General features: G+C 52.5%; 1 protein-coding gene across 44 annotated transcripts in view; it reads right to left on the reverse strand.

Annotated features, from left to right (window-relative positions):
- The window catches only part of Nrxn2 (neurexin 2), a 108674-nt gene that overhangs the window by 48025 nt on the left and 45806 nt on the right, over positions 1 to 14843 (reverse strand). For all 44 annotated transcript variants that reach the window (XM_021264658.2, XM_087205247.1, XM_087205239.1 and 41 more), the window contains 4 exons: positions 11673 to 11834; positions 10501 to 10939; positions 6082 to 6468; positions 5670 to 5873 (listed from right to left, as the gene is read on the reverse strand). In XM_021264658.2, the coding sequence (XP_021120317.2) occupies positions 5670 to 5873; positions 6082 to 6468; positions 10501 to 10939; positions 11673 to 11834 (1192 nt within the window). The remainder of the gene's footprint in view (positions 1 to 5669; positions 5874 to 6081; positions 6469 to 10500; positions 10940 to 11672; positions 11835 to 14843) is intronic.

Below are 14843 nucleotides of genomic sequence, written 5' to 3' on the forward strand. Positions count from 1 at the left end.
GGGGATACTGAGCCCCTCAAAATATGACTTCATCAAGGACACAATCAGGGTGTGTAGTAGACTTCTGCACCTGCCCAGTCCTGGGCACTGCTCTCCCCAGACTTCAAGGCTGGCGGTGCCCGTTATGGTCAGGAAGGCTATGTCTTCACAGAGTCTGGAGCCCAGGGCCCCATCACTGGGCTGGGCACATCACCCACACGGTGGGAAAGGAACTAGCTTTGCAGAGGGAATAGGGCACTAGATTCTGAGGCATAGGAGTTTACAACCCCGCTTTCCAAGCCCCACCCAAGGGAGCCAGTTGCTGGAACTGCACCGTGAGACAGGAGAGCTGGGTCCCATCTCAGTCTTCATACTAACTCACTGCGTGACTTATTGCCAAGGCTCTTCCCTGAGCCTTAGCTTTCTTCCCTAGGAGCCGTGGGGTTGGAAGAGGAGGATCCTGAACAGGGAGGATGTGACAGGTGTGCCCTGGGCTGGCCCTTGCCTATCAGGGAGGGGCTGGTCTCCAATCTTCAGTTAATGGCAATATCCTGGCCTCCTGCTGCTTCTCCAAACACAGGCTCCACCCTTAGACCCCATGACCCAGGATGCACCTGGCACCCCCTGGGCCCCTGAAGGTTCCTGCAGTGGAGGTAAACAGTCTCCCTGTAGCTCTGGAGGCCATGGGTCCCTCAGGCAGTACAGCTGAGTTCCACACGCGTTGTCAACCGCAGCAGAAGAGTGGGGGGGAGCAGCCAGGAACCTAAGCCACAGCCTGGCACCAGCGGAGAGGTAGAGGAAGGTCAGAGGGCAGACACAGGGAAGTGAAAAGTCACAGTGAGCAGAAGAGACAAAAAGGGCACACAGAAAAGAGGAAGAACCAAGAGGGAAGAAGAGGCTGGGTAGAAGGAATGGGGCATCGGGGTGAGGGTAGAAGGGTGCCAGGCACTGGAGTCAGGTCCCAGGGGGCTCTCTCAGGGCCAGCAGAGTCTTCACCAATGAAGGGTCCAAAAAAGAAAAAAGGGGACTGGAAGGACAGGTCTGAGAGAGGAGACTTGACTCTTACCCCTCCCCAGCAGGGGAATGCCAGGACTGGGGAATCCATCTATCCAGAGAAGAGGTGATAGCTCCAGCCCACCCTGCAGTAACTCTACCTTCCGAAGCTTGCTCTCTCTCCAGTTCACATGGTGATGAACACCCAGGGGAGTGAGGGAGGGCAGGGACAGGGAGTGAGCTGGAGCAGGCAGCCCCTTCCATGCACATACTCACCCAAGCTCAGTTCAGGGCACGGTGACTAATAATCCCCTAACCAATGCTTGTGCCTTGAGAGCAGGGAATGGATGGACATGATTGGTCTGCATGACCCACCAAGGCCCTGGCTGGAGAGACCAGGGTGGCAGTATGAATGTGTGATGGGACAGGGAAAAAGCAATGTGTGTGGAAAAGAATGCATACAAAGAACATGGCACCCATTCCATGTGGGGCCTCAAGGCTTGGAGACAGTGGGCCCTTGGCTCCATGCAAGGAGCCTCAGGAGGCCACCTCTCAGGCGTGACATTATGGGTAGCAGCATGCACTACTGGGGCAGCCCCCGTGCAGAGCCAGCCCCCTGGCAATGGCCAGTGGAAGGGGCTCAACGACTACTGACCAGCTCCTGGTGGGAAGGCACTGGCCCTTCCGTGGCTCCAGAGATGAAGGAGTGCAGGGATGGAATATGTGTTTAGCCTGACTTAAGATGCAAACCAGAGTTAAACTTGCTCTGTGTGGCTCAAGAGGGCAGAAACAGTAGGAACTTAGAACAAGGGGGAATTTCAGGAGGGTAGGGTGGCCCTAAGGAGGCACAGCCAATGACCAGAATGGCACCTCCAAGCTAGAGACCTCCTGACACTGATACATCAAAACAGAGAAGCAGGGAAGGGAGAAGGGAGAGGAAGGGAACGTAAAAAGAATTAAGATGTGTTAGGCCAGGGATTTAGCTCAGTGGTTTAACCGCCTGCTGCGCAAGCGCAAGGACCTGAGTTTGATCCCCAGCACCAAAAGAAAAAAAAAGAATTCAGATGTGTTATGTGCATATACCAACTCCCCATTGGGCCGGGGATTTAGCTCAGTGGTTTCGCCGCCTGCTGCGCAAGCGCAAGGACCCGAGTTTGATCCCCAGCACCAAAAAAGCCCAAAAAACCAACTCCCCATAATGAATGTACTACAAACATGTAAAAAAAATTTTTTTGAAAAAGGGACATCCACATGGAAGGCCAACAAAGAAGACCCCTGACAGCTCAGATTATGTCCTTATGTCAGCCACACTGGGACAGCTGGGATGCCATGGGCATATCTGATAGGGAACAACTCCAGGAAGAGGAAGAGGTGACAAGACAGCCTGGCACTGGCCCCAGAGGCCAGACCTAGGGCAGAAGGCAGGGACCCCACAGATCAAAAAACCCAAGAAATACTATCATCCTCTAGAGACAGAGACCGCCTGCCCTACTTAGGATCTGCAGACAGTTCAAGGAACCAGTTTAGTGTCTGCAAAGTGGTTGGGGCTGAGGGCTGAAATGTGGAGTACAATGCAGTGCCGGGAAGGAGTTTTTTATTTTGTTTTGTTTTCCCAGTACTGGAGATTGAACCCAGGGCCTTTGCACTGAGCTACATCACCGTTAATTTTTAAAATTTTATTTTTGAGACAGTCACTAACTCACTTAGTTGCCCAGGCTGGCCTCAAACTTGCAGTCACTCTGCCTCAGCCTCCCAGAGTGCTAGGATTACAGGATTGCACCAGCAGGCCCAGCTGTAGCAGGACCTTTCTGGCCCTTTCTTGTCCAGCAAGTTACCCATCTCTGGAGGCCAGAACTGGGGGCCACTCTCAGCCATCCTACCATCTAATCGCTAGTAGCCTCGGTTCCCCTTCAGGCCCAGCACCAAGTGTCTTTCCTCCCATGAGTGTCTGCTGAGGTTGACTACTGTCCCTCTGGTCTCCCTACCTGCAGAACGAGACCACAAGGTCAGAGACCAAACATCCTCAGGTTTCCTAGCAGTGAGTCCAGCCCAGGAGTTGGGTCTTGGTGTTGTTGCTTATCTCTGAGGCCCTGGATAATAGGCAGGATGCGGATCAGAATGGGGTGCCTAGGGTGAGGCCAGACTGAGTGATGCTATGTAGAAGTAAGCCCTGGCTCCAAGCTCAGCTTCCTATCCTAGTGTGGTTTTTCTTGGAGAAGGCTGGGTGGGTTCACATGTGTGTTTTTTATCTGTACAATGTCTTCAATCCCATTATCCCCTTTGAGCCTCCAAACTACCCTAGAAAGCAAGTGGGGTGAGGATTCTTCTCCCCGTTTTACAGAGAAAAGAGGCTCAGAGAGGGGAAATGACTTACCCAGTAGTGAAAGATACCAGAGCTGGATGCCAGGTCTTCTGGTCCCCAGCCTAGAGCTCTTCCCATCATAGGCCCAGGCTGGGTAGATGGGTGGGGACCATTTGTGTCTCTGGTGCCTACACAGTGGCTACATACCAACAGCTGTTGCCTGCACATTGGGTGGTATCTGTAGACAGATGCATCTGTACCAATGTTCGGTCACTTTGACAAGTGTGAATTATGCTAGAGAAGCATCCCAGCACATACATCTCTGTGGACAGGGTCAAGGGGCACTGCTGGGGTGACAGAGGGACAGGAAGACAGTTCTGGCTGGCTATCAGCCTAGGAGACTATTCTTTTTTTTTTTTTTTTGGTACCAGGGATCGAACTCGGGTCCTTGTGCTTACGCAGCGGGCGGCGAAACCACTGAGCTAAATCCCCAGCCTGTAGGAGACTATTCTTAACACTATGTGTCTTTCAGGAGGACCACCTTGTTCTCTGGCTTCTGAAAATTTATGTGGCAGAGACAGAAAAGCATGCCCATGGGAAAGAGAGAGGGTAGATCCCAGGAGCACAGGGTCCCAAGAGCCCACACCAATATGAGGTTTCCTGGCCAAGGATGCTGCTTCCTGTCTAGTCTGAAGATGTCCAAGTTCCTTCCTAGGGGACCAAGGACAGTCCAAGTAAGCAAGAAGCATCTGTTTTGCCTGTGGATAAAAGGCCCAAGATTATTCCTGCTGTGCCCCACACACAGCCATGTGCTCAGCCACATGGAGAATGCACGTATGTGTACCCAGTCCTGGGCAATCAGAAGCACGGAGCCACACACAGGGTCCTGGCTGTGGTTTCCTCCTGGAACAGTTCAGGGGTACACTGGGGTGTTGTACAGCCCTGAGAAGTGTTGGCCAAAGGATGTTTCCCAGGCTGCTTTGCCCTGCAGAGGTACTACCCACCCCGTATGAGCTATGATCATGGTCAGAGCAGGCCTTCAAGGACCCCTCAGGCCAGCTTGAGGTCCTGGCAGCCTGCACAGCTCCTCATGTCCAGCCCTGCCTCTCTCAGCCAGGAGACCAAAAAGAGAAAAACAAAAACAAAAACAAAAAACCAAACATGAATGGGGTAATGGGCCAAAAGGCTTTCCCAAATGCTCTGGAAACCAAGGTTAGGATGAGATTCCAGACTAATATTTACACAATGCTCATTGGCTCAGAAGAGCCCTACTTCTCTAGGTTCAGGGACACCAGGTGACGCTAATGGCCTCAGGGATTCTACTTAGTACGTCCTTGGGTGCATTGCTTCTATATGTTTCAAGAGGCCAGTCTGCAATGGACAGATGTGACCTCAGCCTGAACAGCTGCGGTCTCCTACACTGAAAACTCCGTAAGGGTGCCTCACTTATGCACTCTGGTAGCCCTGGAAACTAAGAGATATCCCCTAAATATGAGCTGCCTGAATATGCCTACTTCTCTCTTTTTGCCTATGAAATCTGAAGCTCACAAAGAACCTAAGAGTCCCATGTAGACACCTGGGGACTAGCAGGTAATATTGAGCCAAGGCCTTCTCTCCCCCATGGGTGGGGATAGAGACAGCAGACTGATGGCAACACCTGTCCTGCTAGCTCTGTTGGAGGCAATGGTAAAGGCACTGCATTTTAAGGCCAAGAATCTGGGTTTGAGACAGATACTCTTCCACTTTCACTAGGTTTGGGATGTGAGGTGAATCGATATATGAGTTTCATAATCTGCAAAACAGGGATAGCAACACCTGCTTTGTGATCTGGTATTTCCACAGGGCACCTACAGGACTCAGACATGAAAGGACATAGTGCAGACAAAGACAAGATGGCATGCCCCTGTGTGTCCAGTGTGCCACCACAGAGACAACTCTCTAGGCAGAGCAGCTGAGGGTAGCTGCACACAGGAGCAAGCTGTTGCCATTCCTGTATCTGCCACTACACTGAGCTCAGGCTTAGTACCCAGTAGGTGACAAGTGCTCCCCAAGTGAATGAACCAATGAATGGGTGAGGGGATGTGCACCAAGCAAGAATGAGCTGGGTCATTAGTGTTCGTGTGCAGGACCGATGCCGCCAAGACTCCACATGAGCACCCTGGGAGGCACCACCACACTCAGTCTCCACCCTTCATTGTTGTCATTGCTCTAAGCTGTCCATCTCTGGCAAGGACAAAGCTCTCAGGGCTCTGGCCCAGGCTGTCACCTCCCACCTCCAAACTCTGCTGAAGTCACCTCTCTCTGGCACCACCACCACCAGCTTCTCCAGACAGAGGGGGTGTGGGTCAGAGGCAGGCTGGGGAGAAGGCCAGGAGGCATAGGGCGGGATGGTTACCAAGGTTGACAGTGAGCTTCATCTGCCCCCCATCCAGCTCGAGGCGCAGAGTGTCGGCAGACTCCCGGGAGGTGGTGGCCATCATGAGTCCGTAGGCCCGCTGGGACATGAAGCGGAGGGACACGTCCTCTGCCTCCGTGTGCATGGCGTTAGGCAGCATGATCTTCATGTACATGGAGCCATCATAGCTCAGGACTGTGGCCTCTGCCCCACAAGTGGGGTTAGACGGGAGATGGACAGGCAAAGGCCAATGGAGGGAAAGAGAAGACCAGAGAATCATTAAAAGATGACAAGCCTACGAGGGGCATTCTGAACAGGAATAAGGGGGCTAGGGATGGAAAGCAGGGGTCAACCAGAGAAGGAGGGGATGGGAACAGGGAGTAGAGATGCCTGGGATAAAGACCAGCCTCACCTCTCTCACAGACTCGCCCCAGAAAGCCGGTCCCAATGCAGTCACAGACAAAGCGGTTCCAGCCCTCTCGACAAATGCCTCCATTGTGACAGGGGGCAGATGCACACTGCTTCAGCGTCTCCTGGGAGCAGAAGGGAGCAACACCCACAGCCCCCTGTGCCTCAGCCAGACCCCGAAGGTCTCGGCTCCGTCCATCTATGAAGAGGTCTCGCACACAGCCCACATAGCCAGCCCGAAGCGCCGCCGTCCACACCTCCGGGGGTAGAGGCAGGTCCACCCGGCCCCCCTCAGGAAGGCCGCCCAGGTACAGCTCGCTCTCCAGGTCCAAGATCTCACTCTCCCCGGTGGCCAAGAACGGTGTGCTTCGGCTATTCACTGAGATAGAGCCTGGGGACCAAGGGAGAACAGATCTCAGAGGGCAAGGCAGGATGAAGGGAGCCGTAGGCCAGAAAGGGATGTGCAGACTCAGCAAGGAGGCCCCCAATCCCACCCAGGCCCCACACCTGACACCCCACAGTGGGCTCAGGAGGACAAGCAGCAGCCCTGGCTCTGAAGCCCAGCCTCACCTGCCCTACTGCCCAAACTACCTGGCAATGGTACCCAGGAGCTCCTGTGACTCAGCCCAGTTGCAATGTGCTGTGGGCCTCTGTTCCACTTGAGGAAGGCCTCAGAGGAGGTGCAGGAAGCAGACACACCCAAAATCTGAGCCCAGAAAGGGCTGCATTTTCCTGGGCCATTCCCATGAGCCAACCCCTCAAAGCAGGAACTGGAGGCAGAGAACCTTGAGGAAGCTGAAAAGATCTAAATCCAAAGATTTTTTTTCCCCACTAACACACTGAGCTCTTCTGACTATGTGCTGGGCACCTAGCCTTTAAATATATTGTATCAGTGGAGTCCCACAAGAGCCCTGTGAAACTGGTCCTTTCCAATCCCATAATGAATTGCATATGAGAGTTACAGAGACTGCAGAACCTGCCTGAGTGGTACAGTGGGGAAGGGGAAGAGCCTAAGCCCTGACCAGGCAGCAAGCCCTCAATGCCTATGTTTTCTTCCCCTCTGCCTGAGCACTGCCTGAGCCTGCTCTGTAACCAGCAGAAAAGACAGACAGGCAGCCAGGAGAAAAGAAGCCAGACACAGCTTCTGAGCTAGAAGAGGTCTTTAGGAGAGAGTGATGCTGTGACTTAAACATGGTTTTGTTCCCTCTGGACCTCGGTCACCCTCGTGGCAGTGTTGGGGCATGGGGCCTGTGAGAGGTGATTAGGGTGTTGATTAATACTTTCCTGAAGGAGTATGTTCCTTCTCTGGAGAACTGGTCATTACAGAGTGAGGCCACTCGTCCTGTTTTGTCTCTTCTGCAAGGCTCGCCTGTCCTTCAGCTGTCCTGTCATGTCGTAATGCAATACATAGGGCCTGGCCAGAAGCTGCTGCCATCCCCTTGGACTTTCCAACTTCCAGACCCTGAGTCAAATACATTTCTTTCTTTTATAAATTACCCCATCTCAGGTATTCTGTTACAGCAACAGAAAACAGACTAAGATGAAAAGAGACTGGGGATCAAGTGGGAGCTTCAAAGCTATTACTGGGATCTTAAACTGCAGACACCTATACAGCAGAAACTTCATTCTGCTTGGATTTTTGAAGGTTGCTTTGCTCATTTGCTTGATTGTGGTACTGGGGATTGAATCCAGGGCCTTCACACTGAACTGTATCTCTAGCTCATTTTATTTTTCATTTTGAGACAGGATCTCATTAACTCACTAAGTTGCCCATACTGGGCTCAAACCTGTGATCCTCCTGCCTCAGCCTCCCAGAGTGCCAAGATTACAAGCATGTGCCACCACACCTAGCTTGGTGGGGGGGGAATTTAAAAAAAAAGTCTGCCAATGCTAGTAGGATTAAAGAGAGGAAAGGATGCTTTGGGTCTAAATTAGTCCTGAATGTGGCAGGGGTCTTCAGGAGCGGGTACAGGAGGAGGTCAGAGTGTGAGCACAGTGGGGGAAAGTGAAGGAGCAGAATCAGGGCCTTTTCTGCAGATGCTGATCCTTATTTAAAACATGTTCTCCCAGGCCAGGGATTTAGCTCAGTGGTTCCACTGCCTGCCTCGAAAGCACAAGGTCCCCAGTTTGATCCCTGGTACCAAACAAAACCAAACAAAACATGTTCTCCTCTGCTCAAAACTTCACCTGATCCAAGAAGCCATTTCCCTGGGCCCCCTGTTAATAGCGTGACCCAAGCTTGTTCTTTTCTGACAAGGTGTCACCTGGCCTGGGGTCCTGCTGCTAAACCATTTCTCAGGGCTTCAGACCCCAAACATGGCCCACCTGATCAGCCTGACACCTGCCCTGCCCACCTACTGTGGGGCCTTGCACACCATCCAACTGGACTCTTAGCAAATAAACTCAATGTTGGAAAAAAGAAGAGGCAGGAAAAGGGGTGTATAACAGAAAGTTAGGGAGAGGAAATTAAAGTAAGCACAGGCCTCTAAGACATGGAAAGAGAAAAACCCAACCCATTCACTGAGAGAAGAATGGATAAATAAATGTGATGTGTGTATACAAACAATGGAATGTTACTCAGCCTTAAAAAGGAAATTCTGATTCGATGAGCTCTGAAGACATTGTGCTAAGTGAAATAGCCAAACACAAAAGGACAAATGTTGAATAATTTCACTTATATGAGGTCTTCAGAAGAAGATTCATGGAGACAGAAAGTAAGATGGTGGCTGCTGGGGTGGGGAAGGGGAGTGAGGACTTAGCTGTCTAATGGGAACAGAGTTTCAACTTGGGAAAATGAAAAAGTTCTGGAGATGGATAGTGATGACAACCACATAACAGTATAATGTACTTATGCTACAGAACACACAGGACATCAGTAATGTCTAGAGCTGGTCAAGACAAAGTGACTCAAAGCCCAACCAGACCTAGTGTCTGGGAACTAGAGAGCAGTGAGGCTAACAGGACCACTTCCTGGCTGCACGGAGGAGCAGAAGGCTTAGGCGCTCATCAAGGCCTGGATGCCTTCCACCCCAAGGTGTATGAGATCCCCTGCATGGAACCCCTGGGAGGCAGCATTCATGAGGACCCACAGGTGCTGTCACGAGACCCAGCCAGGGTATGGAACCACTGCACATGGATTTCTCTAAGGAAGGAAGAGTAAGAAATGGCAAGCCCAGGAGAGGCTGACACTTCCAGGAGCCCTAGCTGGCCCCTCCTCCCTGTGTGCAGAGGCACAGCCACTCCACTCAGACTCACGGCCCTGGAGTGGTGACAGCTAGAGAAGCACAAAAATTTAGCTGACGTTGAGATTCGCTTAAACTGGATAATCTGTCAGGTCTAATTTATATCAATTCTCTTTCTTGGCTAATTTTCTCATGTTCAACAAAATGGAGAGGAGTAAAGGGGAGAGAAAACAAGAGGATGGGAAGGGAAGACTGCAGAGGAAGGGTGGAGGGGAGGGTGGCTGAACGTGCTAGAAGATTCAGTGACACAAGGTTCAAGAACTAGCACCTGCTGACCCAGCACTGTCTGCCCTGATGCTTTATTGTTCTAGAGCAATCACAGTGTCGAGCTATTTTATTCTAGACAGTGTCGAGCTATTTACTGTGTCTCTCCTGGCCAGAACATGGTGGGTAGATCACTGCTCTCCAACACTGTGGACAGCACCTGGCACAGAATAAGTGCTCAATAAATGCAGTTAGCCTCTGTATCCTCAGGTTCTACCCACCAATTCAGCGAAACACAGATGGAAAATATTTGGGGGAAAACTGTATCTGTGCTGAACAACAATTATATAGCATTTCTTATAACAATTATATAACATTTACATTTTATTAGATATTGTAAGGAATCTAGAGATGATTTAAAGTAGGAAGATTGAGTAGGTCATGCTTAATACTACATTATTTTATAAGACCTGAGCATCATGGATTTTGGCACTGGAGATGGGGGTCCCCTGGAATCAATCCTGAGGGCTACTGAGAGATACCTATAATTGTTAAGTGAGTTAATGAAAGAAAATTTAATGGCTCTACACAGAAGGGAGGCCTACATGGGAAGCTGTTTCCTTAGAGGAAGATGTGACAAGTACCCTGTGTTAAATACTATGCTAACCCTTTCACAGATGTGTATTTACACTCTCCTCTTGATGGACCTGTGTAATTATTCCTTTCACAGAGAAGGAAATAGATGTCCACATCCAACAAGTAAAAGAGCTGATGTATGAACCCAGGTCTGGTTGACACCAAATGCTGCTGGCACACCATGAAGGAAGGGAAAAGGGAGGACTGGTGGAGGGGAGGAGAAGTGACAGGGGACAGGGCAGGAGATGATGCAGAACAAAGATCATCTAAAGGGAGCTGGAGAGGTCAGGGCAGGTGGAGAGGAGCAGCCAGGAGAGGGGAAGGTCCAGAGGCCTCCTGACCTTTGCGCCCATCCCTCTGGAAGTCCACGTGGCACCACTCGCCATCATTGACTTTGCGGCTGGATGCCCGCAGCTTGATGCCACCAGAACCCATGTCCAGCAGAAGATAGAGGTAGCCATCCAACAGCTCCATGGCAAAGTAGTCAGCCCGCTGGGCAGAGCCATGGCTGCCTGGACCAGCTCCAGGGCGCTGGCCCTGGCTGAAGAGCAGCAGCCCATTGGGCTCTGTGGTTCGGAAGTCCAAAGAGATGGAGCCAGTGCGCTTGGCACTCCACCGGGGCAGTGCCACAAAGGCCTCGGGACTCTCAAAGGTCACTGGATCCAAGGCAGCTACATCCTCACAGTGGAATGACAAATCCCCCTGCAGCTTCATCTTGGGGTCCCCTTCCTTGGCCAGGCGGGAGAGTTCCAGCTTGAAGTCATTGTTCTTATAGACCACCTGCAGGGAGGAAAAGGGTCAGTGATAGAGAAGCAAGAGTAGAGCCTGGCCATACCTGCCCTGGGACCCATCACTGACGGTCCCCAGCAGCCCCTGCAGTGCCACACATGGAGGCTGTTCACAAGCACCTCCCATGGCCAGTTTGCTTCCTCTCACCTGTCTCTGGGCCCCTCACTGGCCAGCAGGGCTATGGGCTCTCAGTGCCACTACTTTGTAGCTCATGATAATGAAAAGGCAGCAGTCATCACTGCCATCTGATTGCCAATTTTGAATGGACAAAGCCTTTTCACTGACACTCTCAGTCACTCCTCACAACAACCTTAACAAGCAGCTATAAACCACTCATCTAAAGAAGGAGCAACTAAGCATCAGGCAGGTCAAGTATTTTGGTCAAGGTCACAGAGGAGCAAGTGGGCAATATGAACCTGAAACACAGGTCTTTAGCCTTCACATCCAATAGTTCTTGCTTCTGCCACAACTTCCTTCAAGGATTCTCTGAGAGGATGGGGGCTTCCAAGCCTCAAGGAAATGAAAGGAGAGAACCCCCTTGACTGAGTCAGTAGAAAATGAGTTTTGAAGAGGAGTTTTGAAGAGTTTTGTCCCATGTAGTCCCATCATGGACTCAGAAAGAATCCACCCTAGGGGAAGCTGCTGGCCAGGTCAGACCACATCACAGGGTAGACAGGGGCAAAGGGTTCTTGGACTAAGCCCAGCCCTTCCTAGCCCTACTCACATCCTTGAGGCAGCCCATGAAGTTGTTGCTGACAGGCGAGCCTGGCAGGTCCGCTGTGTTGGGGCTGCCCCCAATGTAGAAGAAGTCATCAGAGCCCAGCATGGTGTAATCCTCCTGGGTGTAGCCTGTGGTGGTCAGGATCCCGTCCACCGAGATGGTCACCTGCCCAGCCCAGGGAGGGGGAGAGACAGGAGACAACCGGCATCAACTCCCTGGGAAGAGCCACAGGCTGGGCAAGGGAGGGGCCAGGGGGCAATGGGAGAGGGGGACCCCCATTTTTATGTCTGCTTGCCGTGGAGAAGGAACAGTGGGGGAAGAGAGGGAAGGAGGAAAAGAAGACAGCACAAGATTTGATGGTTTCCAGGGAGTGGGGGAGGCTGAAGCCTACCCTAGCTCCTGCCCCCAGCTCAGCAGACTGGAGCCTGAGGGAACCTGAAGGGCTCTTCAAAGGGACTGCGCAGCAGTTCCCTGAGGTGCTCTGGACAGGAGGGGGGCTCCAGGACAGGGCCCCACTAGGGGAGTGAGGGAAGCCTAATGGCACCCTCACTCTTCTCCCCTTGAGGTAAGTTCTGGTACTGTGATAGCTGTGGTTCCAGAGCTTCTTCAAAACTGAGGCAGAAAACAGCAGCTGCTCCCTGGATCTGGGAGGCTTAGGCTCACCTGCAGTCCCCACCCTGTAAATCAGGGCACTGAGCTCTTTCCTTCTTAGCTCAGGAGGGGAATGAAGACAGCACTGAGGACCAAGGCTCTGATATGCCTGGGAAGTTCTGGGACCTGGGCTGCATCCCACTCTTCCAAGCTGATTCCCACCACTGCCATGCGGGTTCCAAGGGTTCCCACCTCTCAAGGGCATCTCCTCACTCCTCAGGTACCCAATATGTGGGTCACTCTCTTTCACCCAAAGGAGAGGGCAACTCTGTACCCACTTTTTAGCCCACCTTCCCTTCTTCGTGTCTAGTATCTGCCCTACCAACATGGTTGTTACCCCACCATGAGGGAAGCAGAGTAGGGCAGAGCCCGAGGGCAGAAAATCCAGTCAGAAAGTAAGATGGCAGGGAGGAGATGTCAGCTTTGGCCTGGGGGAGGCAGAGGTGACCTTGGGTGAGGGCCAAGTACAAGAAACTGTGACTGCCCCACCCCCAGCCAAAGGCCCACCTGCTCCCTGAAGAGTCTAACCACAGGAGCAGTGCACAGGACTCCAGACACCCAGCAGGGAATGGGGAGAAGCCAAGGGCTGTGGAACCCCAAGCCCATCTCTAGGAAGCTGAGAGTCAGTGAGGACAGAGGCAGTGCCCTACAGGGGCCACCAGGGAGCTTGTTCTCTGTTAGCCTGACTCTTTGCTTCCTCAGGCCACAGCTCACCCGACCTCCTGATCCCCAAAGGTGCAAGGTCTGGAGACCAGGGCCTTCTGGGCACATCCTGTGATGCCCCCACTGACACCAGTCCATAGGCACATGCTACCAGCCATCTTCCAGCACCTGGTGTTCAGGGTTTCATCATTTTCTGGGGTGAGGGACTTCTAAGGGTCAAGGAAGCATCTGGGCAGGGGGAGTAACCCCCCCAGGACCCTGGAGTCCCCACATGCTGGAGCCTTGTGGTGGAGGGGTGGGGCTGAGCAGATGGAGGGCTGACAGGCCACTTCCTGGGAATCATCAAACCTTGTGCCAGAGGAGCCAGGTTCAAGGACAGAAGGTGACAGGTGTCTTTGTGGGAGGGGGTAGTCTGAAAGCTTTTGAGTCTTGTTCTGAGTGGAAGGCTGGTCATTATCATTTATTTCTTCTTCCCTCCACCTTGCCCTGAGGCTGGGAAGTGGGGTTCTGGATAGAAAAGGGAAGGGTCAAAGTATTAGTCACAAAAACATGTAAACTTGCTTAGACTGGGTAGAGGAGAGCTAGCAAGGAAGAAAGGACCAGGATGGAGGGATGGAGAGACAGCAGGGAGGGCGTGACAACTGAAAGGGTCTCTCTAGGGCAAGTGTGACTGCATCCTGCTCTCACCTCTTTTCCTCCTGCCACTGTAGAGACCCGGTAGTAGTAGCCACTGGGATACTAATTATTTCCTGGGCTCATCTGCTCACCCCAACTAGGTCATCAGCTCCTGAAGGGCAGACACCTGGCCTGACATGTCCCTGAAACCTCACTAATCCCAGCACAGCCCAGGGAACACAGCACATGGTCATTAAGGCCAACATCAAGTTACCTTGTGACCCAGGGCCACAATGCCTATATCCCCATCTGTAAACTTGACTCCCTGAAAGCCTGTGTCTTTAGTAACAGAGCCTTAAATCCCCCATGACTGGGCTCATCTGTGCTTCCGTGAAGGGAAAGGGCTCTTCTGGCCCTAAAGCCTCCCTCCTTCCCTGGCCTCAGAGGCCAGGGCATCACCCTCAGGCCAACCCCTCACCCTGTGGGTTCTCTTCATCCCATTCATGTGCCCAGATCAAGCTCACTCTCCCCTGGCCCTCTCTGAGTTAGATGGACCTGACTGGGGCAAGGTAAATCGGTCCAGGAACACCTTCCTTGATTTGCTTCTGGGCTGGGAGCAAATCTCGCCTTGCACCGGTGGCTTTGTGCAAACCACTCCCACTCGGTGGCCTTTCTAGGAAGAAGACCACCTTGATCACCCTCTTATGGCCTGGGGGTGGGGGAAGAAAGTAGCAGGAAGCAGGTGTGACATCGAAGGTGCACTGAGGAAGGGGATCAGCCCAGAAGAGGAGGGGAAAGTACAGGGAGAAAGGAGGAGACGGCAGTGGGTGAAGAGGAAGCCGAGAGTGGAAAGAATGGAGGAAAAGTGTCCGGGGAAGGCAAGGAGGGAGATGACTTAGATTAGTAAACCCGACTGTTCCCTCAGACAAATCAAATTCCAGACACAAAAATGGCAGGTTCGTTAGTAAAAGCAAGAAACAGGGGAATAATTCCCCTGTCCCCCTCCACCCCAGGGGTTCTTGATGCCCCTGCCCCCCAACCCCCCCCATGAAGCTTCTGGAAGGGGTGGGGCCAGCGGGGGAGGTAGGGAGGAAGGGGGCCTTTTGACGACACAGAGCAGCCACTGCAGCAGGGACCCATGCAGGTTAGGGGAGCGGGGTGGGAGCCAGGCCCAGCAGCACAAACCAGAAAAAGGCAGCGCTGGTGAGAAGGCATGCGGGGCAGGGGGCCAGGAGTGGAGATGGA

This window comes from Heterocephalus glaber, unplaced genomic scaffold, assembly GCF_053883595.1.
Source record: "Heterocephalus glaber isolate CG9 unplaced genomic scaffold, H.glaber_assembly_v1.0 deba00000594, whole genome shotgun sequence".
NCBI classification, from domain to species: domain Eukaryota; kingdom Metazoa; phylum Chordata; class Mammalia; order Rodentia; family Bathyergidae; genus Heterocephalus; species Heterocephalus glaber.